Source organism: Mastigoproctus giganteus, chromosome 10, assembly GCF_048544385.1.
Source record: "Mastigoproctus giganteus isolate SK-2022 chromosome 10, ASM4854438v1, whole genome shotgun sequence".
NCBI lineage: Eukaryota > Metazoa > Arthropoda > Arachnida > Uropygi > Thelyphonidae > Mastigoproctus > Mastigoproctus giganteus.
This window is the reverse complement of record NC_143584.1, coordinates 159,667,852-159,684,847: the sequence shown is the minus strand read 5'-3', so window position 1 is coordinate 159,684,847 and position 16,996 is coordinate 159,667,852. Positions and strand designations below refer to the sequence as shown.

At 38.6% G+C, this 16,996-nt stretch overlaps 1 protein-coding gene across 3 annotated transcripts in view; it reads right to left on the bottom strand.

The window, feature by feature from the left end:
- The window catches only part of Gcn5 (Gcn5 acetyltransferase), a 240,352-nt gene that overhangs the window by 93,939 nt on the left and 129,417 nt on the right, over nt 1-16,996 (bottom strand). For all 3 annotated transcript variants that reach the window (XM_090383703.1, XM_090383702.1, XM_090383704.1), the window contains exon 10: nt 6,712-6,771. In XM_090383703.1, coding sequence (XP_090239829.1) covers nt 6,712-6,771 — 60 coding nt within the window. The remainder of the gene's footprint in view (nt 1-6,711; nt 6,772-16,996) is intronic.

Sequence of the window (16,996 nt, the reverse complement as noted above, 5' to 3'; positions counted from 1 at the left end):
CTCCAACCCAACCATGGTACTAAATACTATAGGTTCCAATTTCTCTCGTGTTTGGGGTTTACATAAAAAAAAAAAAACATAGGCCAATGCATTATGGATTCAAGGCCACGCTGACTGTTGTCGCAACTCCCATTATATACGGACTCTGCTAGCTTTGGTAGATTAGTAAACACTCTAGATTCTGAGCGGCGAGGTTGTTGATTGTGCGTAAGCTGTACAAATATTTTTCGCCGTGTATTTTTATTAAAGATTATTTTTTAAAAACGTTAGACCTTTATATGCAAATATGAGTGGAAAGAAGAAATGTAATGGTGCCGAGTGTTCTTCTAGATCCAAACATCGAACGAGGCAGGGTAGCAAAATGACATTCGATGTTATAAAGAGATGTATGCAGATAAAAAGAAGAAAAAAAACTGTGCAAACTAAGCTGATCAGTTATTTTTCAAAATAAAAATACAGTACATACTTCACTTATATTCTTTTGGTATCTACATACTGCAATAAAAATCATTTGTACTGCATTTACTAGTATTTTTCATTTTTAGTATTTTAGTTTCTTTTTTTGCAAGAATTTCATGTGCATCAATTTATAGTAAACAAACACCTATATATTTTTGCAACTCGACCCATATAATCAAATTGTTGGAACACATTACATTAAAATACATACTAATAATACCTCGATCAGCGCGGTTTCGCATAGCGCGGTATTTTTTTGGCATGAATTAACCACGCTCTGCGAGGTATTCCTGTATACTTCTCCATTGGAGCATTGCTTTTTATTTAGATTAGTGGTGTAATACCCAAGAAACGTATGGTGAAATACCTCCTCAATATGAGATCAATGCTCTAAGTAGCAAAAACTTTATTAAAAACTATATAAACTATGCTTAAATGTGAATAACGAACAATGACTTTTTATAGTTTTCATAACTTGAGGGTTTTGCTCTGAACTTAATTATGTCTACTTTGCTTACTGCACCATCTCACATATTGTGGGATTTCACCATTGGGTTATTCAAGCTTTCGCAACATCTACCTGCCCGCTGACAAGGTTCCAAAGACGATTGAAACCCAGATCTGGGTAGACTTGTCGACCCTAAGATAAATTGGGTTTGATGGTTTGTAGTGGCCTCTTTTGTTTCAATGGGTGCTTTGTGCCTCGTGTCTGTTACTTTTCTGCCAACCTTTTGCTTTTGTCTACTAACTATTGGAAGCCTTTTTTGAGTTTGGAGTTCCTTTTCATCCCAAAATGAAAACCTAAGTCTGAGTAGACTTGAAAACATCTGAGTTAAGGTTGTGGTTCAATGGCTCGTAGTGGCCTCTTCTGTTTTAACTGGGCATTTTACACTCGTGTCTGTCTCTCTTTCCTTTGTATCAACTTTTTGCTTTGAAAAAAAAAAAAAAAAAAGATCCCTCTATCAGGGATCTTTTTTTTTTTTTTTTGAGATTTGGAATTCTTTTTTATCCTAAATTAAAACTTGTGTCTGGGCAGCAGCATATACTTTAAATAAAAAACATACTTCTCCACTGGAGCAGTGCTTTTTATTTATAGTGATGCAATACCAAGGCAATCAGTGGTGAAGTTCCTCCACAGTATGAGATCAATGCACTAAACAGCAAACTCAGTTTGCTCAAAGCTATGTACAGAAAGAGTTATGCCTGGCATATACAATGCTTTTGAATATTAATTTGTCCTTATTCAGACTTGAAATTTATTTTTAAAAAATTTATTTTAAAAAAAAATAATAGAAAATTTTGCAAAAAAGAAACAATATTCACAGTTTTTTGTGTTTTTTTATGCAATAATATTCTCTACTTCTATTTATTATCACTTCATTCAATTTCAATAACATTTGGATCTGACTTCCAGAGAATTCTGGCTTTTTGTTAAGCCCAAATCAGACAACACGGGCGGGAGACAGCAGCACTTACTGGAAGTTTCAAGACAATGCATATTTGAACATGTGACATTATTTAAATAAAGCACCCCTGAAAGGGTTATTAATGGAAAGAAAAGATAGAGCAATTCTTCCCTTTAGCTATCGGTTTACAACCTTTCAGAAAGAAACAACAGCAAGGGCGCTGACTCTATTTAAAAGTTACAGCTGACAGTTACAGGCTCCGCAAAAACGATAAGTGTTTGCCTTTTATTTACATGATTGTTGTTTTATATTGTACTTAATACGTAGTCATATAGTTATAGTTACGCTGGTTATTTTTTATTTTAATTTAGATAAAGAGTTTTTGTGGATTTTACTTACGATAGGTAAAACCGTTATTTTTGTTCGATTTTTGTAGCCATTGTTTTTGTATATAGGGAATTCAAAGTTTTTGTAGGGAATTCAAAGTTTTTAATTGAGGTAGCTAGGTAGCTCTAACGCATAATTATATAGTAATACGCTTCACTGTTTCTATTTCATAGTTTCTATTCAAATACTACTGACATTTAATTTATTGATTTTATTAATTTAAACTACCATGCCCCGAACTAGAGCAGCAAAGCAACGGGCACAAAGTGGCAGGAGTGTTGTGACTCGGGGGAGAACTGAGGGGGGCGATTCTCCAACGCGTCACAGCCTAACAAAATGTACAACTTGTGAAATGTTTGCCGAACTCTCTGGAACGGAACATGATATTGCCATGGGGGATGTCTTTGTGTGTGCGCGATGTAAGGAGTGTAAGGAAATCAGGCGACAACTCAGCGTTGTTATGGGCCTATATGAGAGTTTGAAGGACAGGGTGGATGCCCTCGAAGGAAATAAATTGAGGGGCCCATCAAGCTCTCAGCTGCCCACATCAACGCCAGAGCGTGCACTTGGCCATCACGCAACACAGCGGCAACCCCCAAGGCAGAATGCGCTGGTCCCTCAGGAACTATTAGTTGTTGGTGACTCTATTGTCAGGGAAACGGGGAACATGCTATGTAAAATGGATAGGTGGAACAGGACCAGGGTATGTCTGCCAGGGGCAAAGGTTGATGACGTTGTAGAGCGGATATCATCTTTCAAGGGCACAAAAGGTGATATAGTTGTACACGTTGGCACTAATGATATTAAGAGTAGGAGACCGGCAGAATTACTCAACAAGTACAGGTCACTGTTGAAAAAAAGCCGAGAATTAGGGTTGAATTTAAAAGTGTCTGCAATTCTGCCCAGACACGATAGGAGGGAGTATATGATGAGAGCCTTGTCGATCAATTCGGCCCTGGAAAGATTGTGCAAGGCTCAAGGGGTAGAATTTTTTTCAACCTGGACTGTACTTGTTAACAGGAGAGATTGCTTCTACAGGGATGGGATACACTTAAATAGAAAGGGTGCAAGAATATTTGCTGATGCTATCGAGGCAGTGTTAGGTGGGTCGGAAAACTGCTAGTTTGGGGGGATACAAAGACTAATAGTTTAACAGTAACCGCAGGCAGAGGTGAAGGTGATTCTTGCACAACTTCTATTAGAATAAGAAGCGACCTGGAGCGAGGGGTGTTGGGGGTTTCAGGGACGGATGGCAGTCATCCTGGAATAGTTGGGTATATGGGATGTGTTAGGGTAACGAGGAATAGGCATAGGAGCATGTATGCTTGCATGTATACCAATGCTAGAAGTATAGTAAATAAATTTGATGAATTTGAAGTGTTGGTCAAGACATCAAAGGCGGATATTGTTGGGATAGCAGAGACGTGGTGTCACAAAGATATAAGGAATGCAGAACTGGAATTTGGGGAGTACAATGTGTACAGAAAGGATAGACAGGACAGAAAGGGAGGAGGTGTTATGCTGTTAATTAAGAAAAACATAAAATCAAGAGAAGTGCATCCAGTTGATATAGATGGACAGTGCACTGTTGAGTCAGTTTGGTGTGACATAAGCACTGCAAAAGCAAAAATAAGAGTAGGAGTGTGTTATAGGCCTAATGACTCGAATGAGTACAATGAACAATTGTACAGAGAAATAGAGTGGGCCAGTAAATCAGAATGTCTTATAATGGGGGATTTTAACTTCCCAGATATTGACTGGAACTTGTGGGTTGGTCACTCACACACTAGTCAGACTTTTGTGGATTTATTGGATGATTGTTTTCTGCAGCAGCATGTTCGAGAGGCAACCAGAGAAAGTAATACTCTTGATCTGGTTATCAGCAGTGATCATTCGTGTATTAAGAATTTGCAGATAAAGGAACCACTAGGTGGCAGTGATCACAGTGTGCTGAAGTGGGATTTACTCAAAGAGGTAACTACCGTCAGGGGTAAAGGAAAGGGTTTTTGCTTCCGTAAAGGGGAGTACAGTGGTCTCAGACAGTTTTTAAATTCTGTACAGTGGGATCGACTGACGATGTTCCAAACAGTAAATTCTAAGTGGGAAGCATTCAAGGAATTAATCGTGGAAGCTACTAGACTTTTCATACCGATGAAGAAATATTGTTCAAGGTTTAGGCCTAAATGGTTATCAAATGAACTAATGAGACTCGTGACAGAGAAGAAAAATGCATGGGATGCATATAAATTATCAGGCGACGCAGAAGCCTGTAGCAGATATAAGCTAGTCTGTAATCAGGTCACAAAGGAGGTTCGGCAGGCAAAGGCGGATTACGAGAAATCTTTGGCAAAAGATGCTAAGAAAAACAGCAAGGATTTCTTTACTTATATAAACTCTAAAAGGAAGGGGCTGAATATGATTGGTCCACTTGACATCGATGGTTCGACTGTTGATGATCCTGCTCAGATAGCAAACAAACTGAATGAGTATTTTGCATCTACATTCACACGTGAGGAATCATTACAGTTTGAAAATGGAAGAAGGTTATCAAATTGTAGCAGTGTGCTTAATGATTTTGTAATAACTGAGAGCAAAGTGGAGGAGAAATTGTTGAAGTTAAACATAAGAAAGGCACCTGGGGCGGATGGGATCTATCCAGTTATATTAAAGGAGGCGGCAAAGCAACTAAGCAAACCCTTAGCCATAATTATGAGAGCATCCTTGGACTCAGGAGAGGTTCCCACGGACTGGAGATGTGCAAATGTATCCCCAATTCACAAAGGAGGTTCGAAGGGTGACACGAATAATTACAGACCAGTTAGTTTAACTTCTGTTCCGGGTAAAATAATGGAGTCACTGGTTAAAGATGCATTGCAGGATCATCTAGACAAGACTGCAGCAATAATTCAGACACAGCATGGGTTTGTTAAGGGAAAGTCTTGTCTGACAAATTTGATTGGTTATTATGATGTGGTCACAAAGGAACTGGATGCAAAAAATAATTTTGATATCATATACTTGGATTTCAGGAAAGCTTTTGACACTGTTGCGCATGGAAGACTACTGTACAAATTGGAGCAGAATGGTATTAAGGGTAAGTTGCTGCAATGGATAAAAAGATGGTTAAGTGGGAGAAGACAGAGGGTGGTAATCAATGGGTGCTGCTCTTCGTGGACTAATGTTATTAGTGGAGTCCCACAGGGTTCGGTGTTGGGGCCACTGTTGTTTTGTATATTCATCAATGATATTGATGAAGGTATATCAGGCTTAATGTCGAAGTTTGCAGATGACACGAAGGTTGGCAGGGTTGTTAATGACAGTAATGGCAGTGTGCTACTGCAACAGGATCTAGATAATTTGGGCAGATGGGCTAAGAAGTGGCAACTGAAGTTTAACCTTGACAAATGCAAAGTACTGCATGTGGGTAGAAGTAACCCCAGAGAAACGTACCAACTGTGTGGTACTACACTTAAGGTGGTAGAAAATGAAAAAGACCTGGGAGTAATTGTGCAGTCAGATATGAAGTTTTCTGAGCAATGTAGACAGGCTGCTAGGGCAGGTCATGGGGTTTTGTCAATGATATATAGGAATTTTGTTAGCAGGGAAAAGGAGGTGATTGTCCCTCTGTATAAGGCAATGGTCAGGCCACGTCTTGAGTACTGCGTACAGGTCTGGAGGCCTCATTTTAGGAAGGATGTAGATTTGCTTGAGCGTGTACAGAGAAGAGCAACACGATTGGTGAGGGGAATGAAGGGATCCTCTTACCAAGAGAGGCTTAAGTTCTGCAAATTGCAGTGGCTGGAGACTAGGCACCTGCGCGGTGATCTGATTGAGGTCTATAAGGCCTTGAATGGGTTGAGCACGCTGAATTCTGATGGGATCCTCCCACTTGTTCAGAATACGAACCTACGGGGACATAAGTTCAAATTAAGAAAGGATAGATGTAGAATAGATGTGCGGAAATTTGCCTTTAGCCAGCGGGTTGTTAATTTCTGGAACAAACTTCCATCTGTCGTTGTGGAAGTTGATAGGTTAAATAAATTTAAGGAGGAACTGGACAGGCAATTGGAGGGTATGGTGTGATTTTTTTTTTTTTTTTTTTTGGCTGATGCTGCATAAGCTCCTACACTGCTTTCTTGCATCAAGTGCCACTACTACTACTACTACTACTACTACTACTACTACTATTCAGTCACCTGGTTAGCTGCAGTTGGAAATTTAAATAGTTTTTTTTTTTTTTGTTTATTCTCAACAATTTGGAAACAGCTATACGTATATAAAATAAAGTGTGTGTGTGTGTGTGTGTGTGTGTGTGTGTGTGTGTGTGTGTGTGTGTGTGTGTGTGTGTGTGTGTGTGTGTGTGTGTGTGTGTGTGTGTGTATGTGTGTGTGTGTGTGTGTGTGTGTGTGTGTGTGTGTGTGAGAGAGAGAGAGAGAGAGAGAGAGAGAGAGAGATTTACCTTCTATTTTTCTTCTTTTAGCTTCTGGAAGATTACTTTCCTCTAGTGATCTCTTCTCACCTATAAATTAAAAAATAAATAAACTGATATTATTATTGTAACATTATCACTCATAAATGAGTCTTAATAAAATATTATGAAAATCATAAGCCATTCCCAAACTACTAGTTATATAAAGTTTATAAGCTATTACAGAGGCGACAAAGTAACAAATACTTAAATTCAAGAGGAAACATCGAACACTACACTGGTTAGTTTTAAAATGCAATATTCGAAGTCACTGGTGGCCAGTGACACCAGCATACACTGTTCCTATCAGTCAAAAGCTGTGGTATAACAACCAAAACATTATGGCAGGGCTGTGCAAAGGTACCTGGGGACCGGATGCAAAAGGAGTCTCTTATGTCCAAAAATTTGATGGCTCCCTCGATTGGGGGCCCTCATGCAGCACATCCAATGCATCCCCCATTTGCTCAGCCCTGCATTCTGATATCATATTTTTTTTTTTTTTTCAGAAAAAAAATTAATAAGTACTACAATAAAATTATTTTATTTTAAAGTCTAAAACTTAGCGCTTTACTTATTTTAAGGATGCCTTCGTAGCCAGGTGGGCAGGAGCAGCAGTGCATAGCACACGCTTCTTGATTAGACCGGGGTTTGAGCCCATGACCACCAAATACAGAGGATGCGGAAAGGTCAGGGAATGACCACCGAATATCCCCAGAGAAACATGTCCTTAGTTGCTAATGCTCCTAAATAACAAACAAACAAACTTATTTTAAGGGAGTTAACTTAGTACTAACATTTTAAATATTGTAACTGTGCAAGGTAGAATGAAATAGAACATTTTAAAATTAATCAATGCAGCATCTAGTGTTTCCTCTCAAATTCAAATTACAAAGGCTAAGGCTGATTAATCTTTTTTTGCGATTTAGATTAACAGAGTATGCCCAGGTATCTGTTGGCAATCACAGAGGTTATGGACTAGCAAACCCTCATGATCAGAAAAATCATGAATAGCAAATACTAAAGTAATGGGAAAAGAGAGGTTACAATCCTAGCAATTTAAAAATACAAAAATATAATGTTTAAACAGCAGAAATAGGAAAAATTAGTAATGTATATTATACAGTATGTATATATAGAATGATTATATTTAAAATGTATCACCTTTGATTGTAGAGGAGACAAACTATGAATCATCCACAGATGATTCATAGTTTGTCTCCTCTACAACCATAACTTATGAAAGCAATCTATGGGACATGATAATAAAGCTTTTTTGCAGCAGGCAATAATCCTATTAACAGTGATGGAAAATACAGATTGCCTATAACAACCTAATGAATACTACATGTGTTAAGTATGAGTACATACATTGCATTTAGAAATGAATAATGCTCTGATAACCCATGTCCTTGAGAAATCTCCACAACCAGATCACAAAGATTAAATTTCTGAGAGCAAGGTAGCTAAGCATTGGCAAAATGTTGGTAATGATGAAGTTGTTAGCATTAGTAGAGGCATATTATTTAGGCTATCAACTTCCACAACAAAGGATGGAAGTCTGTTCCACCAACCAACCACCTGCTGGCTAAAGGCAAACTTCCGCACATCATCCTACATCTGCCTTTTCTCAATTTGAATTTATGCCCTCTCAAATGATTATTCTAAGAAAGAGGAAGAATTCCATCAGCACTGAGCGTGCTCAAACCATTCAAGGCTTCATTCGAGGCCTCCAGACCTGTATACAGTACTCAAGGTGTGGCCTGACCATTGCCTTATATAAGGGGATAATCACCACCTTATCCCTGCTAGAAAAATTCCTGTATATCATTGACAAGACACTATGAGATACTCTTGCAGCCCGTCTGCACTGCTCAGAAAACTTCATATCTGCCGCACAATTACCCCCAGATCCTTTTCGTTCTCTACCACTGTCAGTGTAGTACCACAGAGTTGATATGTCACTCTGTGGCTGCTGCTTCCCATATGTAGTACTTTACATTTGTCAATGTTAAACTTCATTTGCCACCTCTCAGCCCATCTGCAAAACATTTCTAGATCCTGTTGCAGCAGCATACTGTCATTAGTGTCCTTAACAACCCTGCCAACCTTCGTATCATCTGCAAACTTGGACATTAAGCTTGATATACCATCATCAATATCATTTATAAATACAGAACACAACAATGGACCCAATACTGAACCCTGAGGGACTCCACTAATAACATTAGTCCACAATGAGCAGTGTCCATCGATTACCACTCTCTGTCTTCTCCCACTCAACCATCCCTTTATCCATAGCAGCAATTTGCCTCCAATGCCACACTGCTTCAATTTGTGCAGCAGTCTTCCATGTGCAACAGTATCAAAAGCCTTTCTAAGATCCAAATATATGATATCAAAGTTATTCCCCGCATCCAGTTCCTTTGTGACCACATCATAGTGTCCAATCAAATTGGTCAGGCAAGACTTTCCCTTAACAAAACCATGCTGTGTCCGTGCTATAACTGAAGTCTCATCTAGATGATCACTGGTGCTCATCTAGATGAGAACTGGAACAGAAGTTAAACTAACAGATCTGTAATTACTTGTGTCTCCCTTTGATCCTCCTTTGTGGATTGGGGTCACATTTGTACATCTCCAGTCCATGGGTACCTCCCCTGAGTCCAGGGAAGCTCTCATAATTATGGCTAAGGGTTTGCTTACTTCTTTTGCTGCCTCCTTTAATATAACTGGATAGATCCTGTCCCTCCCAGGTGCCTTTTTTATGTTTATCTTCAACAATTTCTCCTCCACTTTCCTCTCAGTTATTACAAAATCATCCAGCTCACTGCCAGAGTTTAACAAACCTCTGGCATTCCCCTCCCTGAATAACTCCTCATGGGTGAATATGGATGCAAAATACTCATTTAGTTTGTTAGCCACCTGAGCAGGATCATCAACAGTTGAACCATCAATATCCAGTGGACCAATCTGATTCACCCCTTTCCTGCGATAGGTTTACATAGGTAAAGAACTCTTTGTTGTTTTTCTTTGCATCCTTTGCCAAGGATTTCTCATAACCTGCCTAATCTCCTTTGTGACTTGGTTACAGACCAGCTTATATCTATCACAGGCTTCCATGTCACCCATTAATTTATATGTATCCCATGCATTTTTCTTCTCTGCCACATGTCTCATTAATTCATCTGACATCCATTTAGGCCTAAACCTTGAACAATATTTCTTAGTTGGTATGTAAAGCCTAGCTTCCAAGATAAATTCTTTGAATGCTTCCCGTTTTGAATTTGCTGTTGGTAACATCGTCAGTTGGTCCCACCGTATAGAATATAAATACTGTCTCAGACCACCGTAGTCACCTTTACGAAAGCAAAAACCCTTCCCTTTACCCCCGATGGTAGTTACCTCTTTGAGTAAATCCAACTAGCCGACCGGGCTAGCCGGGTGGGTAAAGTGCCTGCCTGACAACCCAAAGGTCGCGGGTTCGATTCCCGGCTCGGGCTTGGATCAAAGTACTGCAAAAACCTTGGGAAGTGCATTATGGCCACAGAAGCCAATGCGCCAACAACTACCAAAAAAAATAAAATAAATAAATACAACTTCAGCACACTGTGATCACTGCCACCTAGTGGTTCCTTTAACTGCAGATTCTAGATTATTATCAAACATGACCTGAAGAAACTGTTTTACTAGCAGTAACCACATTGTGTGCGTTGGGGCTCTAGCCTGCATAAAAATAGTTGTGCCCAAACATTCCCCCCCCCTTCTCTCTCTCTCTCTTAAAAAAAGCAGAAATTGTATGGTGGGATAAGGTTACAGTAAAAGTAAAGTTTATCCTGCTTTGGAGCCACATGCTCAAAGAATGGTCCAATTATGAAATTTGCTGCAAACCCAGAGAAAACACTAACATGGGAGCACTGTAGATTATCTTGATCAATAACATGTAGAGGTAATCTTTCCCACACCCAATAATTATGCGTATTCACACCAATGCTTGGCCAAAAATGAGCCTTACTGATTCATAAGATGCTCCAAGGCCATGCTTCACTCACTTCCATGCAAGCCAGAAACCAAAGAGTGAAATCAGGGCACTGTTGTAGATTGTGTAGAGTTAACAAATGCAGCACATGGATATTATAAAGAGATCACTACAGGAGGAAATGAAACACCTTTGCAGACCATTGTTCGTGGTACATCCAGTTGTCAAGACACTTTTCTGACACCAGCAGATGAGTGTGCTAGTGTGATTTGTATCGTATCGAAGGCCACATAAACTGCAATTTTGTCAACAAGCTGTCACAATTGGACATCATGTATCTTTGTCGGTACATATCTTTACTGGTATTTTTATTAAAAATAACTTATTTGTAAAATTTGTAAAATTTTACAAATAAGCCAGATATTTTAGCCAAATAAGCCATCTCCACCAATATTTTCATTTTTTTACTTGTAAAAAATTCTGACATGATAGAGAAAATTTCGAGTCACTTTTGAAACTTCCGTTAAAAATATAGTTCAGATTTCTTATCAGCAGTAAAACATCAGAGAACTTTTCTTAAAATGCAGAACAGCATAATCATTCATATAAATACAGCTTAATAATCAATCTCTATCCTAGTGTGTGAAGTTGACTGTATAACATGGACAACAATTCAGGTACATTGGTAATTTTTGTTATTTATTAACATTTGATCTATGAATATCATTCAATTAACTATTCACCCCAGGGGCTCACATCTGGTGAGTATGGGCTTGGCACACCCAGGGTCTTGAGCTGGATATCATTCTTCTCTTTCTTGGTGATTCCTTTCTATTTTTGACTCTTGCTTGCTCGCTCGCTCTCTCTCTCTCTCTCTCTCTCTCTCTCTCTCTCTCAGAGTAACTCGGGAATTTTTTCGGCTGGTGCAGCATAAGCCTCAGGCTTCCTTGCACCATATGGCTAATAATAATAATAATAATAACTATTAAATATTATCTATTAGTTAATAACTGATCTATTAATATTTATCTAGGTCAGGAAAAGACAGATTTACCTCCATATGAGGCATTTTTTAAACATTAAAATTCAGTAAACACGAAACAACTGAAAGCATGTGAATCAGGAATATTATCACTGGTATGGATGCCAATTAACCTGGAGTCAGGTATATGGAGTCTTTGAGACCCCACATGAATTTATTCATTTCATGCTCTTTGTCTACTTGATCCACACAGCTAATACTCCCAACATCTGTCAACAAAAATGATTTCTTTAATTTCTCCCTTGAAAATTCCAAATCACCATTTATTATGTAGAAAAATGCAGACTGAGTTTGAAATACTACTAGTCCATCTTTAGTTTATTCCTGACATAAAAAAGTGAGAGTTACACTCAGTAAGGCTTACCACAAATCACATAGCTCATTTTGGAAAGGAGCTATGTCGTTTTCTGGATTTTTTTCAGTATGTCAGGCAGAGCCTGTGCAAGCTTGTGGTAACCACACCTCATTAGCTCAGCTAAAGCAGCTGCATTCTCCCACATGTTTAATATGCAACAGAAAAGAAACAGATAATAACTGTTTCTTTCATGCAAATAAAACAAAGAAGTGCATGCTCCTCACAAATAATTGTTTTTTGAAAGCAAAATTATTATATATTGCATCTACCAACAAAATTTCAAGGAAATTCATCAACAACTGCATTACAAACTGCAAAAAACTAGTGTCAAACACAAAACACTACTTTGCACACTGGATAAAAAAAATTGCTTTATTCACACAGAATTGTTTTTTCAAAAAAAATATTGCCACAGCACCTTTCCTGGATGTGTATCTGACCTTTTAACAAACTCTCAAAAAAAAATCTCTATTGGCCGCCACATCATACACTTCCAAAATGAAGTGTCTAATCTGAAATCTTCACAATCCACTATTACCTTGTGAACAAGAAACTTTAGCTTTGTGAACTAGACAATACTACTACCATGATAAGAAAAAAAAAAAAAATTAAGAAATGGCGGCACATGGGCGAATTTATAAAACTGCATGGATACAGGGTCACTCGCACCTAGATGTATAACTAGATCCTGCGAGCCATAACAATCCTTTGTGCACCTGATTACAGGTTCAAATAATAATCTAGTCAAACAACCAGTGCATACAACTTCTACTGAATTAAGATCTATCATTACAAATACCCTCTCACTAAATAGCTATTCATACAGTGATTTGTTTCCTGATTAGACCAAATTTATAAGAAATGCATTTGTTCAATTTTCTTAATATCAGAGTTCATTTGACAGCAAACCTCTTGAAATCCTGTTACATACCACACTTTGGGAAACAATAATTTACAGAATATCAACTCACCAAATTCTTCTTAAATAAATAAAATCTGCTTGGTAAATGATGAGGCTGGGAATTTAAAGGGATACTGAAAATAAATATAACCCTGATCAGCAAAAGTGGTGTCCAAAAAAGAACCCACAAAAAAGCAAAACTGTGATCAGAGATGGTTATGATCAGTGAGGGATACTTGTACTGACCGACCAAATTTTTAAATTTTTTTTTATTATTATTATTAGTCACATAATGCAAGGAAGCCAGAAGCTTATGCTGCACCAGCCAAAAAAAATTTCAGTACCCTGAGAGAGTGAGAGAGAGAGAGAGAGAAGTAGGAGGAAATCACCAAAAAAGAGAAGAATGATGATATCCAGCTCAGGACCCTGAGTGTGCCAAGCTTATACTCACCAGATGTGAGCCCCTGGCTTTTATCTGTGTTCCTCAATGTAAATGTGCGTCTGGGTCTGGCAATTCCAATATGCACATAAAATTCAGCCTACACATTATCACTAATATGTGCATATGAAGGGCAGTCAATAAGCATTTACCCTCACATAGAAATATTTCAGTTAGGTATTTGATATTATGTATATACATTGCTAAGTCTCATAAGTTAATGTTAATTATTTATTTTTTTCTTTTTCTAGATCATTGATTACTGAACTAGAAGTAGTATGGTGAAAAAGTTTGAGGTCTGATCCATTATAAAATTTCTTCATTTGCAAGACAAAGAAGCAAAACAAATTCACAAGGAGGTGAAGCTGTATGTGGGGAGGACTGCCCAACATATGAGACTATGAAAATTGGAAAAGATGGTTAAGGTATGGGCAAAGCAGTGTGAACAATGACCAACAGAATGAAGAAGACCCATCTCATCCATAGTCCTCCCATTGTTACTAAAATGGAACAAGCTGGTCCTTGAAAACAGAAGTGTGACACCAGCCCCCCAAAAAACCAAGGTTCAATTGCCTCCCAACAAGGTCCTTACAGATTATCTCCTAAAAGGCAACAGCATCACTAGGGAGTACTACAGAAACCTCATTGGAAAGTTAAAGGAGAGGCTATGAAATTGAAGAGATGCAGTAAAATATCCAACGGTGTCCACTTCCTAGTCAACAGTGCTCCTGCTCACAAGGATGCTCTCACAGTGGACTTTGCAATCAGGTGTGGTTTTGAAAATCTGCAGTACCCACCTTATAGGTGGGTACTGGGGCTTAGAGGGGAACAGGTATCCTGTGTGTTATCAGACACTCAGCCTAAAACACTGATGGATCCAATATCTCTCTATTACAGAAGATTTGGGAGAAGTCCGGTTGGCCTGCCTCCCTAAAATCCACTCATGCACACCTTCTCGATGGTAAGCCCTGTTATGTCACTTAGGTGGCAACAAACGTGTAGAGTGGTTCTCTTCAAGACGCCTGGTCAGCGTGAAGAGGAAAAGACCAAACCCTCCAGCATATGACAGCACGACAAAAGAAATGGCCCTCAGTCCCCAGCAGCTTTCACTCTCCCTCTTAAGGCAGCGAGAGGATCAGAGTGGAAGCAAAAGGTGCTAAGAATCTCTGGGTACGACCAGGCTGCCATGCATGGAAACTGAACTTGGCCTGTTGTTATGTAAGATCACTCATCGGTGAAAACAGGATATTAGAGCTGGAAAAGGAATTAGAAAATGTGAATTGGAATATCATCGGTTTGGCTGAAACAAGAAGAAGAAATAAATCATAAGTTTATCAAGTGGAAATCTGCTGTATACCAATGGAAACAGTGAAAGGAGTGAAGGTGGAGTTGGGTTTCTGGTCCATAAAGATTTTAAAAACAACATTTTGGAATTCAAAAGTACATCACCAAGGGTGTCAAGACTAATACTCAAGATTTCTAAGAGGTACAAGGTAAAGATTATAATGATTTATGCACCAACATCGAGCCATGATGATGAAGAGGTTGAAGATATGTACACCGAAATTGAGAGTCTTCTAGATGAGCAGAAAACCCACTACACTATTATTATGGGGGACTTCAATGCTAAGGTTGGAAAAAGGCAAAACAGCACAGAAAGAGGAACTAGGAAATTTTGGAATTGGTGAAAGAAATAAAAGAGGTGAAAAGACTTGTGGAATTTGCAGAATCTCAAGGATTGTCAGTAATGAACACTTTTTTCAAGAAAAAGGTGAACAGAAAGTGGACATGGAAGAGTCCAAATGGATTAACAACTAATGAAATCGACTTCATCCTCACTAACAGAAGATATATTGTGAATGATGTTACCGTCCTGAATAAGGTAAATGTTGGACGTGATCGCAGAATGGTAAGATGTTTTTTTTTTTTTTTTTGATTTGGTAGTTGTTGGCGCATCGGCTTCTGTGGCCATATTGCACCTCCCAAGGTTTTTGCAGTACTTTGATCCAAGCCCGAGGCGGGAATCGAACCCGCGACCTTTGGGTTGCCGGGCAGGTACTTTACCCACTCAGCTAGCCCGGTCGGCATGGTAAGATGTACACTTGATATAGATGTAGGAAAGGAAAGGAAAAAAACTGACTCGAGTAAATAATACAAAGGTCTTTGAGATAACAGAGGAGGCGAAAAAGCAGTATGTACTGGAACTTAAGAACAAGTTTGAGCTTCTGCAGACTGCTCAGGACCAAGATATCAACGAGGAATACTACAACTTTCTGAAAGTGATAAAGCCCAAGAAACCTATAGGGAAAAAGAGATCCAAAGAAGAAAAAAAATTAGTCAAGAAACACTTGTCATGATGAACCGAAGATGACAAATGAAGAGCAAGAAAAACACTGACAGGGAGAAAATTGAGTATACTGAGTTATGTAAAGCCATTAGAAAGACTCAGAGAGGACATAAGAAGATTTAACACAAGAAAAGTAGAACAAACATTAAGGGAAAACAGAGGATTTAAATCAGCAGCCATGAGCAGTAATACAGAAAGACAAATGATACTGAAACTGAAGAATAGCGATGGTGTACTTATAAACAGCAGAGAAGGCATAATTCAAATAGCAGAAGACTACTATAGAGAATTATACAAGAAGCGAGGGGATGATGCCAGCAGTGGGGAAGATGGATTGGAAAGTAGCAACACATATGACATACCCAATATTCTTCCTGATGAGGTAGAACATGCATTGAAGAAAATGAAGAATCAGAAAGCCCCGGGGGAAGATGAAGTTACTGTAGAGTTGTTAAAATTGGGAGGAAGAGACATAACACAAAAACTGGCAAGGCTCTTCACAAAGTGCATTAGAAAAGGTGTGGCACCTAAGCAGTGGAATAATGCAATCATAGTTTTGCTGCATAAGAAAGGAGATAAGTCAGAAATTGGGAAATTATAGACCAATTAGCTTGTTATCCCACATCTACAAGTTGTTCACAAGGGTCATTACTAACAGATTAGAAAGAATACTTGAGGAGAATCAACCGAAAGAGCAAGCTGGCTTTAGGACAGGATTCTCAACTATGATCACCTTCACGTAATATCACAGCTAATGGAGAAAGCAAATGAATATAAAACACCATTATGCCTGGCATTTGTGGATTATGAAAAGGCATTTGACTCCATACAGCATAAGGCAATGTTTCGGGCACTAGAAAGACAAGGTATAGATACCCCACATATTATGATTTTGAAGAAAATATATGAGAGTGCTACCTCCTTTATTAGACTAGACAAAGACAGAGGAAATTCAAAATTGAGAAAGGAGTTCGACAAGGAGACAATATCTATGAAGCTGTTTACTGCTGACCTTGAGGAAGCTTTCAGAAGATTAGACTGGTCGCAGAAAGGAGTCAATGTGAATGGAGAGTACCTAAACCATTTACGATTTGCAGATGACATTGTGGTCATAAGCCACGATCCCAAAGAATTAGAGGAAAATCTTAATCAGTTATGCACAGTTAGTAAGGATTTTGGACTAAAGATGAATATGGCTAAAACAAAAGTAATGATG